General features: G+C 36.3%; 1 protein-coding gene across 4 annotated transcripts in view; it reads right to left on the minus strand.

Moving 5' to 3' along the window:
* The window catches only part of LOC150099367 (U3 small nucleolar RNA-associated protein 14 homolog A), a 247,894-nt gene that overhangs the window by 214,832 nt on the left and 16,525 nt on the right, over positions 1-16,537 (minus strand). For all 4 annotated transcript variants that reach the window (XM_090403927.1, XM_090403929.1, XM_090403926.1 and 1 more), the window contains exon 3: positions 8,911-8,971. In XM_090403927.1, the coding sequence (XP_090260053.1) occupies positions 8,911-8,971 (61 nt within the window). The remainder of the gene's footprint in view (positions 1-8,910; positions 8,972-16,537) is intronic.

Genomic DNA, 16,537 nt, shown 5'->3' on the forward strand with positions numbered 1-16,537 from the left:
TCGCCCACTGCAGTTGTAACCTGTAAACTTCTTTCACTGCATCTCTAGGATGTTGTTTTGGAGACAGTAAAACTAATTCCAACACAGCCTATTGGAATTGATTTCAGAATCTGAACAAACTTGCGCATAATCTCTGCCTGACTTCAACTAGCCTCACAATCTGAATTCATCTGTTAAACGATGCCTTGCAACCATATCTAAGAAATTTGCAATCATGAAATATCTTGTTCTCACTCCAGACACAAAATGGAAAACTATTCCAAAATGCCAGCTTTTATGCAATGGCTAATTTGCATATACTACTGACAGCACCACTCATTTGTATACGATAACCAGACTATGTCACTTATATAATAATTTATTTGACTTTCATGTTTTTTCCCTTTATGCTTCAAGTTACTGTGATTTTTCTCTTTGTTCTTTAATTTCTGGAAACTAGTGTATATAGATCACATGAAGGAAAGTGGGATTAATAATATCAAAATCATGAATATTAAACACTGGTTCTCACTTTATGCTGCTGTTGATGGTGATGATGTTAATATCTGATATTAAATGACACATTTTTACTTTATGCTGATGTTAAAGTAGAATATTATAATACATTAAATAACTGCTATAACAAATTTGGTATGAAAATCAGCAATAAAATGCAAAAATTATGAAAACAAACAACAGCATATTGAGGTTACACTGCTCTTTTTTTTCTTTTCTTTTTTTTTAAGTGAATAATGTTTTCTGGCCATTGCCTAACAAAGACAATGACAGCAAACTTCCTATAAAAAAAAAATAAAATAAAATCAACAAAAAAAAAAACCATTCAACTATCCATGGTGGCTGAAATACATCAACTTTCTAATGCTTGGCATATCCATGGTATTTCAATGGCATGCTTCACACTTATGTTATGGCTGACATCAAACTAAATCATGGCTGGCAGGGCGGTATGGATAACTAACAGTTATGGCTCACAAGTTGATTTTTTCTTTCAGTTAAATGCCGAGGACAAACTATTTGAAATAAAACTGTGCTCAGTGAACTTAATGAGGTTAAATAGATCCAGTCAGGTGAAAAAAACTGGCATTTTGTTTGAGGTCATCTCATAAGCAAACAGGTGTCTTATCAAATATGGTCTTGTAGCTAATGCAGCTAAAATGCAAACAGTTCTAGGTATATCCGAAAATAATGCCTTCACAAAGTTATTTTTCATTAGATTCAAACAACTGGCCTTTATGTTATTTTATGTTATCTAAAATGAATAAACCCTAAAACACACCCCAACTCAATATCACCAGAGTTGAAGATCAGTACTATCAACATAAGAAGCCTGAATGGCAAAGAAATGGAGCTAGCTCAGGAATTAGATAAGTACAAGATCGACATAATAGGGTGATTGAAACAAAAAAGACAAAAACTGGTGAGATCTTTCTGAGCAATAAATACAAAATGTTATATTCAGGCGATGACAATCAAGAAAAAGAAGGAGTAGCCATAGTATTCAACACTAAATAAGAGGCTATTCTTTTTGAATGGCAGGCAGTCTCAAGTAGAGTGATGCGGACAAATATCAGAACCAGACAATGAGACTTATTTGTGCCTATGGTACCACAGAAGGCTCTACTAAGGTAGAAGTGGAAGAATTATTTGAGGGTCTAGAGAAAAATACTGTCAGCTCTTTGCTTTATGCGGATGATGTTATACTTCTAAATAAATCCGTTACCAGTCTGCAAGATTCTCTGACTAAATTGAATAGCTGTTGTAATAGATATGGTATGAAGGTCAGCAATAAAAAGACAAAGACAATGAAAATAGGCAGAATCATTGAAAATGTCAACTGTGTTGTGAATGGAGAACCTGTGGAACAAGTAAAACATTTCAGTTACTTAGGCACGATTTTTACTGAAGATGGTAAATTAAATATAGAAATAGACAACAGATTCAGCAAAGCTGGTATGGTGGGAAGTCAATTGAATAAATTCATATGGAATAAGAGAGAAATTAGTCAGAACACTAAATTAGCTGTATACAAGACAGTGTTCAAACCAGTTTTAACTTATGGATCTGAGAGCTGGGTCAGAAGTAAAACACTTGACCAAAGACTAGAGACCGCAGATATGAGAGTCCTGAGAAAGATTAGAGGCGTGAACAGATGGCATCAACGGCAATATCATATTAAAAATGAGGATATTAGGAAAGAACTTGACATTGTCAGTATCCAAGAATGCGTTAGCACAGCTAATCTCAGGTGGTATGGTCACTTAAATAGAATGGGAGAGGAAAGATTAGCAAAACAACTGTTCTCTGCCAGGTTGGCAGGAAAACGACCCAGAGGAAGACCAAGATATAGGTGGATTGATACGGTACACAGTGCCTTAGATGATAGAAATATAAGATCTGATAATGTTGGAGTCTTGACAAGTAACAGACTGATTTGGAGGAAAATTGTAGATAGGAAGTTAGTAATGATGTAAATTTTTCATGTAGTACTGTCATATCCTGTACACCCCTTGAGGGTACATGGCAGGAATTTGATGATGTTGATGAGAAAAATACTGACACAATGAAAAAGGAAAAGTTGGTCCTTGTTGGGGATCTCAATAGCAGAGTAGGAAATAATTGTCGGAAATACAAAACTATTTTGGGAAAATTTGGAGAAAAGAGCAAAATTAATAATAATGGCAATTACCTGTTGGATTTCTGCTCATGACATGGACTGGTTATTACTAACACCATGTTCCAACATAAAAGTGTGCACAAATTCACATGGAGAGAAGAAGCAAGAAATAAGAAAAATGTCATTGACCATATTTTTGTTGATAGTGATGTTTTCTCCCTGGTGCAGGACACCAGAGTGTACAGAGGATTTGAAATTGGAAGTGATCACTATTTAGTCTTGAGCAGGATAAAATTGAATTTCATATTGAAAAGAAAAACATGTAAGAAAGTTTTAAAGAGAATAAAAGTTGAGCAGCTCTCAGATGTGAAATGTAGACTAAAATACACAAAGATAATTGAAGATAAAATGAAAGGGTTTGAGAACAGGAACCAAACCTCAGAGATTCAGGGCAAAACTTGAAGAAAACTCTGATGGATTCAGCTAAAGAGGCATGTGGTGAAGATGTCTGCAAGGATAGAAAAATCAGAACTCCATGGTGAACACAAGAATTAAAAGAGGTGGTGAAGAAAAAGAAAAAAAGCATATCAAAAATTCCTGGCAAATATATCAGCTTGAGCTCTTAGAGAATACAGAGACAAATGTAAGAAAGCTAAACACTGTGTAAAACTAGCTAAACAAAAGTCATGGGAGGACTTTGGCAAGAATATAGAAAATAAATATCAAGAAGGTGGCAAAATATTCTGGAGGGTTGTTGAAGAAGCTAAGAAATGGAGGAAAGAGTGCCGTAAAAGGAATTAGAGATAATAAAGGTGACATGAAAACTGGAGAAAAAGATATCCTTGAGGTATGGAGTTATTACTTTGAAAAATTGCTAAATGAAACAAGCAGTGATAGCAAAAAAAACACTCAGCAGGCATACATTCAGGAATACATATGCACATTTGAAGAAGAAAAAGCAATCAAAGGCTTGAAATGTGAAAAGGCAGCAGGAGTAGATGATATTCGACCACAAATGCTGAAGTATGGTGGCACAAAAGTCTTACAGTGGCTGCACTGCATATTTCAGAATGCCTGGACAGAGGGACGAATTCCCGATGATTGGAGTAGAGCTCTCATAGTACCCATATATAAAAAGGGAAATAAAACTGAATGTGAGAATTATAGAAATACCTCTATAAATCTCACATTCAGTTTTATTTCCCTATTGAGTGTTCCTGGTAAGATTTATGCAAATATACTTGAGAAACGGTTGAGAAGAACAGGCTGGATTCAGGCCAAATAGAGGCTGTCAGGATCAGATCTTCACTTTACGACAAATAGTGGAGAAATCATGGGAATATAACAAAGATCTGTATTTCAGTTTTGTCAATCTGGAAAAGGCATAAGACAAGGTGCCAAGAGAGAAGCTATTCAATATGCTACAGTTATATGGTGTCAATGGGGGCATTATATCAAGCAATACTTAGTCTTTATTTGAGTTGTAAGTCAGCAGTTAGAATTGAAGGAAGTACAGGAAGATGGTTTAATGTTAAATCTGGTGTGAGACAAGGATGTACATTATCCCCTCCGTTATTCATTATCTATATGGATCACATAGATAATGAGTGAGTGAGATCGCGTTGTTGAATAGTGCGATAGAAAGAGCAAAACAGCAGCTAGAGTGCATGAACAAAAGTAGACTGAATGAACCAACCAATAATAAAAGGTATGACAAGAAAAATAGACGTATGAATGTGAACATGAACAAAATGAAGGATAGAGTGCTGTATGGAGACTCGTTAGTACGAGGTGTTTAGTAGAGGATTTGGCAAAATCGTACCAACCTGGTGCGACCATAAAGGACGTAACTGCGTCTATTAGAGAGCAAAAGGAAAGAGTGAAAGAAATGATTGTTGTGGCAGGTACGAATGATTTGAAAGGAGATAAAATGGAAATGATAGAAGACCTGAATGAATTGTTTGAGGTAGCAAAAGAAAAGAGTGAGAGAGTTAGAATGATTAGTCTTTTGCCACGGTATGACAGTGAAATGTTTAAAAGGAGGGCTATAATTGCGAATGACTTTATGCGTGGGTTATGTATGACGAGTGGTGTGGAATTTGTGGATGTGTGGAGTGAGTTTGATGGGCAAAAAGATCTATATAAGATGGATGGCTTGCATTTGAATGGTTACAGTGTAAGAAGACTTGAGAAAGTGTTGCTGAATGTAGTGGATGTGCAAATTCAGGGAAACTAGATTTGTTAGGGGGGGGGGGAATAGAGATACAGTCCTTATGGAGGCAGTTGAATGTAAGAATGAATATAATATGCCAGAGCAAATAAGGACAACAAATCTGAGTGGGATAGTTAATATAAGGCATCAAGGTAGGGTTGGGGCTAATGGGGGTCTTAAATTCATGTACACTAATACTAGGAGTATTAGGAACAAGAAGGAAGAGTTTTTGGCCATGGTTGGCACTTCCAGACCACAGGTTATAGGTATTAGTGAAACATGGCTGACTGTAGATGATATAACTAGTGGGATTGAATGTGATGGGTATAGTATGTTCAGGAATGACAGAGAGAATAAAACGGGGGGGAGGAATATTGTTGATGATAGCTGATGAGTTCCAGCCAAGGAGAATAGAAGTTGAATTGCAGGATAGAGAAAAGAGCACATTTGAGGCCATTTGGTGTGAGATTGTGGCTAGCAGAACTAAATATACAATTGGGTGCTGCTATAGACCAGGTGATGGAAAAGATGGTGGTGACAGTATGCACAAGCAAATAGAAGAAATGGGTGGAAGGAGGGTGATTATTATGGGAAATTTCAACTATGGTCGCACTGATTGGAGTGAGGAGAGGACACAAGGGAGGAAGGAACTGGATTTTATGCGGTTATTAAGGGATAACTATCTGCGACAGCATGTAATGGAAAATACTAGGGGTCAGAGAGTGCTTGACCTGGTAATTACATCTGAGGATTTGGCTGTAACAAATATGACCACATTGCCACCAATCGGTGAGAGTGATCATAGGGTCTTAACTTGGGAGGTGGCTAAAGGTGTAGAATTTTCAATTAAGACAGGGTACATGTGGAATTATCGGGCTGGAAAGTATGACAGGCTTAGGAGTTTGATTGGTTCAGTGCCATGGCATGTACAACTGCAAGGACTAGAAGTTGATACTGCATGGGAGGTAGTTAAGAAGTGCTTGCATGAAGCAATGACTGACTGTATACCTAGAGTCCGAATAATAAATCAAGTAGGGGTTAAATGGATGAATAACACCATTAAGCTTGAGTTGCAAAAAAAGAAACAACTATGGAGGGAATTTAAGGAGAAGGGTGACCGGCAGGCACATGACGGTATAAAGCGCAGGCCAGAAGGGTGACGAGTGTGGTAAGAAAAGCAAAAAAGGATTGCGAAAGAACATTGGCCATGCAGGCTAAAGAGAATCCTAAACAGTTTTTTAGATATGTAGCAAGTAAAAGGAAAAATGTACATGGCAGATTGATTTTAAAGAATGCCGATGGTAGGGAGGTAACTGAATCAGTTGAGATAGTTGAGTTACTGAGTGAGCACTTTGCAAACGTATATCATCCAGGTGGTGATATTGCAGAAACGAATAAACCAGTAGATTATACGGGAATTGTGGTTAATGAAGTGGAGGTGAGTAGTCTATTGCATAACCTCAATGTCAATACATCTGTGGGATTGGATGGTATACCAGCTCGTGTCGTACGAGAAGCAGCTAAAGAATTGTCAGTACCCTTGACCATTTTGTTTAATTTGAGTCTCGGGTCTGGGTTAGTCCCGAGCGGGTGGAAAAAGGGGAAAATAGTTCCACTGCATAAAGGTGGTTTCAAGACTGCTGTTGTAAATTACCGACCGATTAGCATATCAGGAATCATTGTCAAGGTCTTAGAGAAATTAGTCAAGAAAAGAATACAGGATTGGATAGATGAAAATGGGATATTGTATGGGGGACAACATGGTTTTGTGAAGGGTAGATCATGCCTCAGTAACTTGCTCACGTTTTATAACACAGTGACGGCTGAACTGGATAGGGGTAATGGGTTTACAGTGATACTACTGGACCTTGCCAAGGCCTTTGATAGGATACCACATGGAACCCTAATCAGTAAACTGGAGCAGATGGGTATAGATATAGTGTTGGTGAGATGGATAAGAGGGTGGTTGAAGGAGAGATATCAACGAGTGGTTTATTCAGGAGTGGAGTCTAAAAGACGTCTTGTGACTAGTGGAGTGCCACAGGGCTCTGTTCTTGGACCACTGCTTTTCAATTTGTTCATCAATGATATTGGAAAGGATCTGAGAGGAAGTGTTCACTTGTTTGCTGATGATGCAAAGTTGGGTAGAGCAATTGTGAGTGCACAAGATGTCAAAATTTTACAGGATGATTTGGATAGTTTGGAGGACTGGGCTAGGAAAAATGGATGTCAATTTAATGTGGCAAAGTGTAAGGTTATGCACTTTGGGGTGAAAAGAATAGCAGCAGTATATCGCATTGGTGGAATCATACTTCAGGAGATTGATGAGGCCAGGGATTTGGGAGTGTTGGTGGATAGGGAGCTGAAGTTTAGGGGGCACATTGCAAAAGTAACTAAAACAGCTCACCAAATCACTTGGCTTCTGAAAAATACTTTAACATGCAGAGACGAACAAGTTGTTGTTCCTCTGTATCGCGCCTTGATAAGACCCCATCTGGACTTCTGTGCCCAGCTATGGGCACCAGGGTTTCTTCGTGATGGGGAGGAAGTGGAGAGGGTCCAGAGACGAGTGACCAAGATGATAGCAGGTCTGTGGAATGAACCTTATGAAAATAGGTTGAAGATTTGTGGGTTGCAGAAATTGGATGATAGGCGAAGGACGGGTGATATGATTGAGACATTCAAATTACTGAAAGTTTTTATAAGATTGATCCAGAAGATATTTTTGAAAATATGACTGGTGGTGGGAGGACTAGGGGTCATGCATGGAAGCTGGGCAAGAGCGTGGTGGACAAGGGTGTTAGAGCTAGGTTCTTTACTTGGAGAGTGGTAAATGAGCGGAATAAGCTTCCAGAGTCTGTTGTGGGTGCTACGACCGTGAATGAGTTCAAGGCAAGGTATGATAGATACTGTGTGAATGTTGATTAGTTGTTCTTGACATGATGTTAGGGCCTCCCTCGATGAGTCTGTCGACTCCTTGGAGTTTCCCGGAACAATAATAATAATAATATTATGAAGGAAAGTGGTATTAAACCTGATATCAATATTGGAGATGTTAATGTCAAGCTCTTTGCTTTATTAGACGATGTTATACTTCTAAATAAATCTGCTACAAGTCTGCAAGATTCCCTGACTAAATTGAATAACTGTTGTAATAGATATGGTATGAAGGTGAGCATTAAAAAGACAAAGACAATGAAAATAGGTAGAATTATTGAAAATGTCAACTGTGTTGTGAATGAGGAACCTGTGGAACAAGTAAAACATTTCAGCTACTTAGACACGATTTTTACTGAAGATGGTAAATTAAATATGGAAATAGACAATAGAATCAACAAAGCTGATATGGTAGAAAGTCAATTGAATAAATTCATATGGAATAAGAAAGAAATTAGTCGGAACACTAAATTAGCTGTATACAAGACAGTGTTCAAACCAGTTTTAACTTATGGATCTGAGAGCTGGGTCAGAAGTAAAACACTTGACCAAAGACTGGAGACTGCAGTCTGAGAAAGATTAGAGGCGTTAACAGATGACATCAATGGCAATATCATATTAAAAACGAGGATATTAGGAAAGAACTTGACATTGTCAACATCCAGGAATGCGTTAGCAGAGCTAATCTCAGGTGGTATGGTCACTTAAACAAAATGGGCGAGGAAAGATTAGCAAAATAAGTGTTCTCTGCCAGGTTGGCAGGAAAATGACCCAGAGAAAGACCAAGATACAGGTGGATTGATACGGTACAATGTGCCTTAGACGATAGAAATATAAGATCTGAGAATGATAATATTGGAGTCTTGACAAGTAACAAACTGATTTGGAGGAAAATTATAAATAGAAAGTTAGTAATGATGTAAATTTATCATGTAGTACTATCATATCCTGTACACCCCTTGAGGGTACATGGCAGGAATTTGATGATGATGATGAAAATGAATGAGTTGATTTTTTTTTTAACAAACTCATATATTTTTTATAACTTTCTAAATATGGTTATTGGACAATTTGCAGCTCAGTGTTATGTTATCTAGTTAAGGATTTAATACCAATACTTAATTATCATTTAAATATCTACCCATACCTCCACTTCCTCTTCACCAATCTTGTGTTCTGACTTATCATCTTTATCATCTGCTAATAATCTAAAAATAAAAGTATGCTGGATTAAATTCGTATTTGCATGAAAACATCTTCAACACATAATAGGCCCAAAGAATTCACTAACCAAATTTTGTAAAATAAGATACATAAATCTTTTCTTATTCTCTACTCTGTCTGTGAACTGTACATTCATGGAACAGTTTTCCTGTTTTTGTTGGAAAAAAAGAATGAGTTTCTAAGAGAGAAATACTGCTATCTCCTGCTAATGATAAGCAAGTTAACTTAGTCCTAGCAGACATAAAGACTAACAAAAGTTATCCCAAGAAAATAACAACCTGGGTTATTTTCCAAGGCACAGGTTACACATAAAAAAAAAAACCACTCCGTTGTGATATGTCATTCATATGAAAGCAAAGAGTACTATAAAGACAAACTGTTTTGATATATCCAGTTCATGAACAATAAATTCCTGCAAAATATGATCTGTGTATATTATCACTTATTATCAATGACATACTAGAGCTACAGTTCGACAGACTGAAATCAAGTAAGCCCCCTCTCTGTGAAGCTAAACACCTGAGAACGACCAACTACAACACCAAGGAACAATGGAAGCGAACGTGGAGCATAAATACCAATGCTCAACTCCAAACTTGGTTTGATAGGCATCGTCTCAACATCCCGGGTATGGAACTGAGCCGAAAGACTTGGATAACGCTGAACAGGATTTGCACCGGACATGGAAGATGTGCAAGCTCTCTCTACAAGTGGGGAAAAATTCCCTCGCCGGAATGTGACTGCAGGCACCTGAATCAATCAATCCACCACATCTCTACTGAGTGCAGTCTTCGTGCCTCTTTATGCCAAAGAAACGACTTCCTGGAGGTGACATCACCTGTTATAGACTGGATCAGACAACTTGATATTAACCTATAAGTGTTTTGTTTGTTTGTTTTATTCTAATTGTTTGTCACTTACTTTCTATATATTTATTTTGAATTATGTACCTTTATAACTGCATGTAGATTGCCATATGCTAAATAAATAATAAATTACTTATTATGAACACACATATCATTTACAATGAGCAGACAGTTTAAGAATGAAATATAGAATTATTAATAGCGTTGACAAATTGAAACAAAAATAAATAATTAAAACCAAATTAAAACTATTTTTCCATAAAATGTTTGACAAGTTTTTCTTACGTTAACTGCATATCACTCTCATTTTAATATTTCCCCTACACTTATTAAATATCTTCCATGATACTGACAAAATGTTAATGAAAAGAACCATTTTTTTTTTATCCATTTATGTTTGATCTATATCATTTTATATACCTGCAAAAGATATTTGGTAAAACTACTATTATGCAGGTCTGGTCTCCATCATGATGTTGATACAGTGGGGGGGAGCAAAGACAAGCATTAAAGATAATAGGAATTGTGGAATACATATTATGAAGAGAACCTGAGAATTTATGGACTGCAGACACTAGCAAATAGAAGAAAGATGGGTGATATTATTGAGACTCACAATAAAAACTTCTGAAAGGGTCATTTAAGATACCAGTACATGGAATTTTTCATTATATGGAGAGTGGAAGAGAGGATGGGAGGCCATTCATGGAAGACAACAATGAATGCTGTTGTCGTGACGTTCTATTTTCATGTTATGTTCTAAATCCGCCATCTTGGTTCAAGTCACTCTTATCAATATAACAACTAATTGCAAATTGATCACGGATCCAAAAGTAGGGAAATTTATAATTATACTGTGCCACCCTATTTTTAGATTAGTCTATATAAAATAGTAGGATCAATTCTTAATTAAGTTAGCAGTCTCCTCATTTATTTAGGCCGAATTATTTACTATTCCACTTGGGGTTCCTGCAAGATTCGAATATTTATGAACGGTGCAATAAAAAGGAATTCAGGCAAACACAATATTTAGATTAACAAAATAAAACATTTAATATATGATATATATAACAAATACAAGAGTTCTGCTTTAAAATGAAACAATACAATTAACTTAATACATCTTGCTAAGTCACTCATGCCAATTCAATGTTCTAAATTTTCACATACAATTCACAGCTACAAAATCACAAGCTTTCTTAACTCAAGTTAATAAAACGAAACTTCTTATTTAATCAGTCTCCACATATCCATCAGCTGTACTTAATGTTTAAATTTACAGGAAGCACTAATCAAGGTAGACAATATTCCAAGCAATCTTATTTCGGACTTTGAACTTCGAAGATATGTTAATGTTAGAATAAACAAACAAGTATGACTACTCTTACCAGATAAAATCTTCAATACATCAATTAATTGTGAGCACACTTATGAATTAACTTATTTATGTTAGCGGAGCACATTAATAAAAATTCTCCAACGATTTAACTGAACTATTGTTAATTGCGCTTCACTACTCAAAAAAAAAAAATACATCAATAAGGCATTGATAATTCTCCTTGTTTACTTTTCTCAAACTAGTTAATTTCAATATAATTCTTCTCAGGGCAACATAGAATTAAGACGTAATCCTAGACTAACTGGAACTAATCAGAATTTTTCATTGAATGTCCAGTTCTTTATTTATCCGGTTACGGCATTAATTTTCCTTTACAACACAGCTGACTTCACTTGCGACTAAGTATATGGTTCACTATGTTTTGGCTCACTTCTAAACACTATTCTCATGAATTTCTGCCCTAGAGAACTTATAATTTTCTTCCACTTCCTTTGCTTGTATCCTACCTTCCTTTCCGCTCCGCAAAAACTTCCTCCCTTCTCTCTAATTAAAAATCTTCTATTATTTTTCTTCTCCTTTCAGTCCGAAGGTCACGCTCTCTTCGACTCGTGCTTGTTTATTTCATGCGTCTCCATGACAACAAATGAACGCAAACATTTCGCTAATGTAATACAATGCTCTACTACTACATGAGTGATTACATAACGTTAAATTTTCACAAATAAGAATAAACAGAATATTTGAGCTACTTAATCAGCTTTTTCATTACGTATAAAATTAATTATAATAATACTTTTCGTTACATCTTATATATTTTAGTTATTATAAATTCTGCACATATTATTGCTTAATAAATTAATAGTAGGTTAAGTTTAGAATAAATATTTAAATAGTAATCCTAAATTAAGGAATAATAAATAATTTTTATACAAATCATGATTAAGACATAATAAGCAACATTAAATGTGAATGAAAAAAAAATAAATTACACAACGTAGTTTCATTCACAATTTAACACTGTCAATAAGGAGGTGAGAGCTATATTTTTCTCTTGGAATGGATTGCCTTTGAAGGCAGTAAGTGCAAATAGTGTGAATGAATTCAAGAATAGGCATGACAGTTGGTGTGATTAAACATGGAAGTCAAGAACTCATCAATTAGCAGATGAGTTCTTGACTTCCTGGAGGGAGACCCTTAATAATAATAATTCAAAGAGCACGGTCAGAAGGTCAAATTCCAGCTGTCATTCCCATGTATAAAAAGGGAAATAAAACTGAATGTGAGAATTACAGAGAAATTTTTCTAAGAAGTTCAGATAAGATTTATGCAAACATATTTGAGAAAAGGGTAAGAAATATTGTCAAAGAGTAACTTGAAGATCAAGATGGGTTCAGGCCAAACAGATTGTTGGTATCAGATTTTCACTTCAGGACAAATAGTTGAGAAACTGTGAAAACAAGGATCTACATTTAAATTTTGTAGATCTAACAAAAACATATGACAAGGTGCTAAGAAAAGAGTTGTTCAGAACACTACAATTATATGGGATAAAAGGAACATAATACAGAGCAATACATAGTCTATATTTATGATGAATAAGCAAGAAGTACTGGTATTAGTGGGGAGCCAGCTTAATAATTTTTATGGAATAAGAGAGAAATCAACAAAAACACTAACCTGGCAGTGTACAAAATAGTGTTCAAACTTTTATTCAAGACTGGAATAACCACACATATATGAAAGTTCTGAGAAGAATTACTGAACAGATGGCATTAATGGATTTGGAAAAACAGCATCTTACAAAACTAGTTGGCTCCTTGTTTTTGCACCATAAGGCTGTAGAATGAGTGTTTTTTTGTTGTTGTTGTATTATGTGGTCAATTAGCAAGTTAAAAAGGTGTAAAACTGAAGGGGAGTTGGATGTTTTACCCCTTCTTCAATATCGAGATTTACATGCTTACAATGGATGGACTAGAAGATGTGTAGAAGAACTGGTTCTTCAGAAAAGAGAAGGTAACTGGTGGAACTTGCTATAAGTAACATACACAGGATCAATATTTCACAGTGATGCCAAACTGTAAATTCTATTATTCGGTATGGCACAAAACAAACAAACTGAATTTTGACACCCATTACTCCATAACATATATCGTTGCAGTCATTCAGTACTGTTTTATTTTTGTGCCATACTGTAAAACACTACTTAAAGAATGCGGAAAAGTCCTTATAAACAGGTCAAACCTTAATGACTATATCCCAACTTTGGGAAACTTTTCTGTAATTAAGCAAATTAATTAATGAGTATATTCTCACGTTATGGTTTAATGATTCCAATATTTTGTCTGTCACAGAGACACTACTGAGAATACAATTCAAGAACTGTAAAATGCACACAAGTCAAACAGAGAATAACTAGAAAAAAATCTGACTGAAAGCTTCAAGTCCTAAGAAGGGGGATGTCCTCTGTGGGTGCTGGTAGACAGCCTTGGCTGTTGGGTGGGGGATCTAAGAATTACTGTTTCTAATATAATGACTATAGTTGCACACAACCTGTTGAGGTTCGATTAGTTTTTTTAGATATACTGCTGATTCCAAAAAAAAAAAAAGTCTTTCATGCTTATATTTATGCAAGAATGCATAGTTTTCCCCCCATTTGATCCTGTGTAAAGTGTCCAAGGCATGGTCTACTAGACCTCACTGAACCATATTTCTTATGTTCTTCCAGACAGATGTCAACACATTCTCCAACTTGTCTATAATATAACAAGATGCAAGAACAAGGAACTTTATATACACCTGGAAGTGAGAAGAGAGGAGTTGATCTTTAGGAGAGTAGATAAGTATAAGCAGCTTCATATGAGATTTGAGAGCAATGCACAAATTGTTCCTCTTTAAAGTTTCAGCTGTTTTTTCTGATGTGTCCTGGATACAGAGAAGAATAATAACATCACTATAATTTACGTTATATTGAGGAAGGAACAAGTACTTTGTTAATTTTGTTGGCACTGTAGACAATAAAAAGTTGAACTGTGAGGGATGCCTGGTTTAAACTGAGGTTGATGGCTCTGTTAACAAGAGTTCCCAGGAATATGCCTGTCACCTGTATATGAGACCACCTAATTCAGATGAGCCTTGATAAAGGTTCTTTGCAACCTAGACAAGATTCAAACCCAGATCTTTCTAACCAAAGTGAACTATCAAAACTAACTCACTATTGAGGCTCTTGATAAGTTTCATAATATCACACTGCTGGAAGCGGGGAGGATGGGAAATTTTGTAAATGTATTGACCTCTGTGGGTAGGTTTTCTGTAAACTGCAAAAGAAAGTATACTATTAGGAAGATGTGTAATTAAGGTGTCTATAAAAGATACTATTATTTTCATTTTCTGAAGTGAACTAGATTCTGAGGTACTAACTACTGAGATGAAGGAGGAATGAGTAATGTGTCTGAGCCATGTAGCCAAATGAAGAACACATCAAAGATTAGAACAGCAGTATCAAGATCATATTTTTCAAAATGTTCCATATAAAAATTGGCTAGCGAGGAAAGAGAGAGGAGAGCCCATAGCTGTACCCTCTGTTTTGTATATGATGTCTCTTCAAGTGAAATAACCAGTATGAATACCAAAATTGAAAAATGAGTAATATCAAGGAAAAAAAAACATTTATAAAATAATGTTAAGGTCAGATACTGGTAAATCAAGAAGTGATGCCAAAGCTAATCATGATACCAGTACTGCTTCTTGTAGATAAGCTTATACGGTGGCAACACATGACTATTAAATTATTTCAGGAAATTGCAACATATACTAAATATTAATTAAAAGAAAACTTTAATCAATACTTCCTATATTTTGGCAATGTTCCATTGCCATCTTCGTGGGAACATAAAACTATGATATGTGCATGCAGGCACTAATAACAACAAGCAAATGAGACCGAAGAGAGTAACTAACAATGTTCCTAGCATGTCCTAAAGGTGTCCCCTAGTGGGCTAAATTGGGTTGTCTTGGCTGCTGGGTTGATGTTCTCATAATGCAAGCTTCCCAAATTTGGGGTAGTCTCATGCACCCAAATTTTTGTTGAAGTTCGGGAAGTTTTTTTAGAGCTGAGACTGATTCCATGAACAATCTTTCGCATTTATATTTGCTGTGGTGTAGTAAAGTAGCTTTCTTCCAGTGTATTCTGTGGCATATCCATAGCATGGTCCACAAACCCAGAATGGCTGTATTGGTGAAACTGGATACAGTTTCACCAATACAGCCATTCTGGGTTGTACTGGTGAAACTGGATGTAGTCTTTGTGTTCGGATATCCTGATATTAGCTGTCCTGCCTGTTTGGCTATAGTAGGACAGTTTACAGATGCAAGGGACCTGGTATATTCCAGGTAGGTCTAGGGGAAGTGGCTGGGCTTTTGTGGAGCTGATAAGGGATGCCAATTTCTTATACGATTTGTAACAGGTCGTCAAATCATATTTTTTTAGGATTTTGGTTAACTTTTCAGAGGTGCCCCAGATGTAAGAAATGGTGATAGATTTAGTGTAATGTTATGGGGGAGGGTTGTGGTTAACTGGTTTTAATATTTTCTGGATTTTTTGGGGATTGTAGCCATTGGCTAAGAAAGTGTTAAGGATGTGGTTCAGTTCAGTAGTCAGGGCATTGCCATCTGAACAGATTAATTTTGTCCTGTTATATAGGGTTTTTATAATCCCATATTGTTGTGAGGGGGGGGGAGGAAGATTGCTGGTGAATGTATCTGCCTGTATGGGTTTTCTGTAAATAGAGAAAGCAAGGATCCATCAGGCTGGCATGTGATCAGTGTCTAGAAAAGGAAACACTCTGATCACACACCAGCCTGATGGATCCTTGGCTTTCTCTGTAAACTGTCCTACTGTGGTCAAACAGGCAGGACAGCTTATATCAGGATATCCAAACATAAAGACTACGTCCAGTTTCACAAATATAGCCATTCTGGGCTTGCAGACCATGCTCTGGATACCCGCCATAGAATACGCTAGAAGAAAGCCACTATACTACACTGCAGCAAATATAAATACGAAAGATTGATGGAATTCATGGAATCAGCCTCAGCTCTAAAAAACTTCCCAAACCTCAACAAATTTGGGTGCATGAGACTGTGCCAAATTTAGGAAGCTTGCATCATGAGAACATCAGCCCAACAGCCAAGACAACCTAATTTAGCCCACTGGGGGACCTTTAGGACTCTAGGAACAACGTTAATTACACTCTTCACCCTCATTTGCTCGTTGTTAGTGCCTGCATGCACATATCATAGTTTTATGTTCCCATGAAGACGGCAATGGAACATTGCTGAAATATAGG

Source organism: Typopeltis vanoorti, chromosome 14, assembly GCF_054136105.1.
Source record: "Typopeltis vanoorti isolate ZY-2024b chromosome 14, IOZ_Tvanoo_1.0, whole genome shotgun sequence".
Taxonomy (NCBI): Eukaryota; Metazoa; Arthropoda; class Arachnida; order Uropygi; family Thelyphonidae; genus Typopeltis; species Typopeltis vanoorti.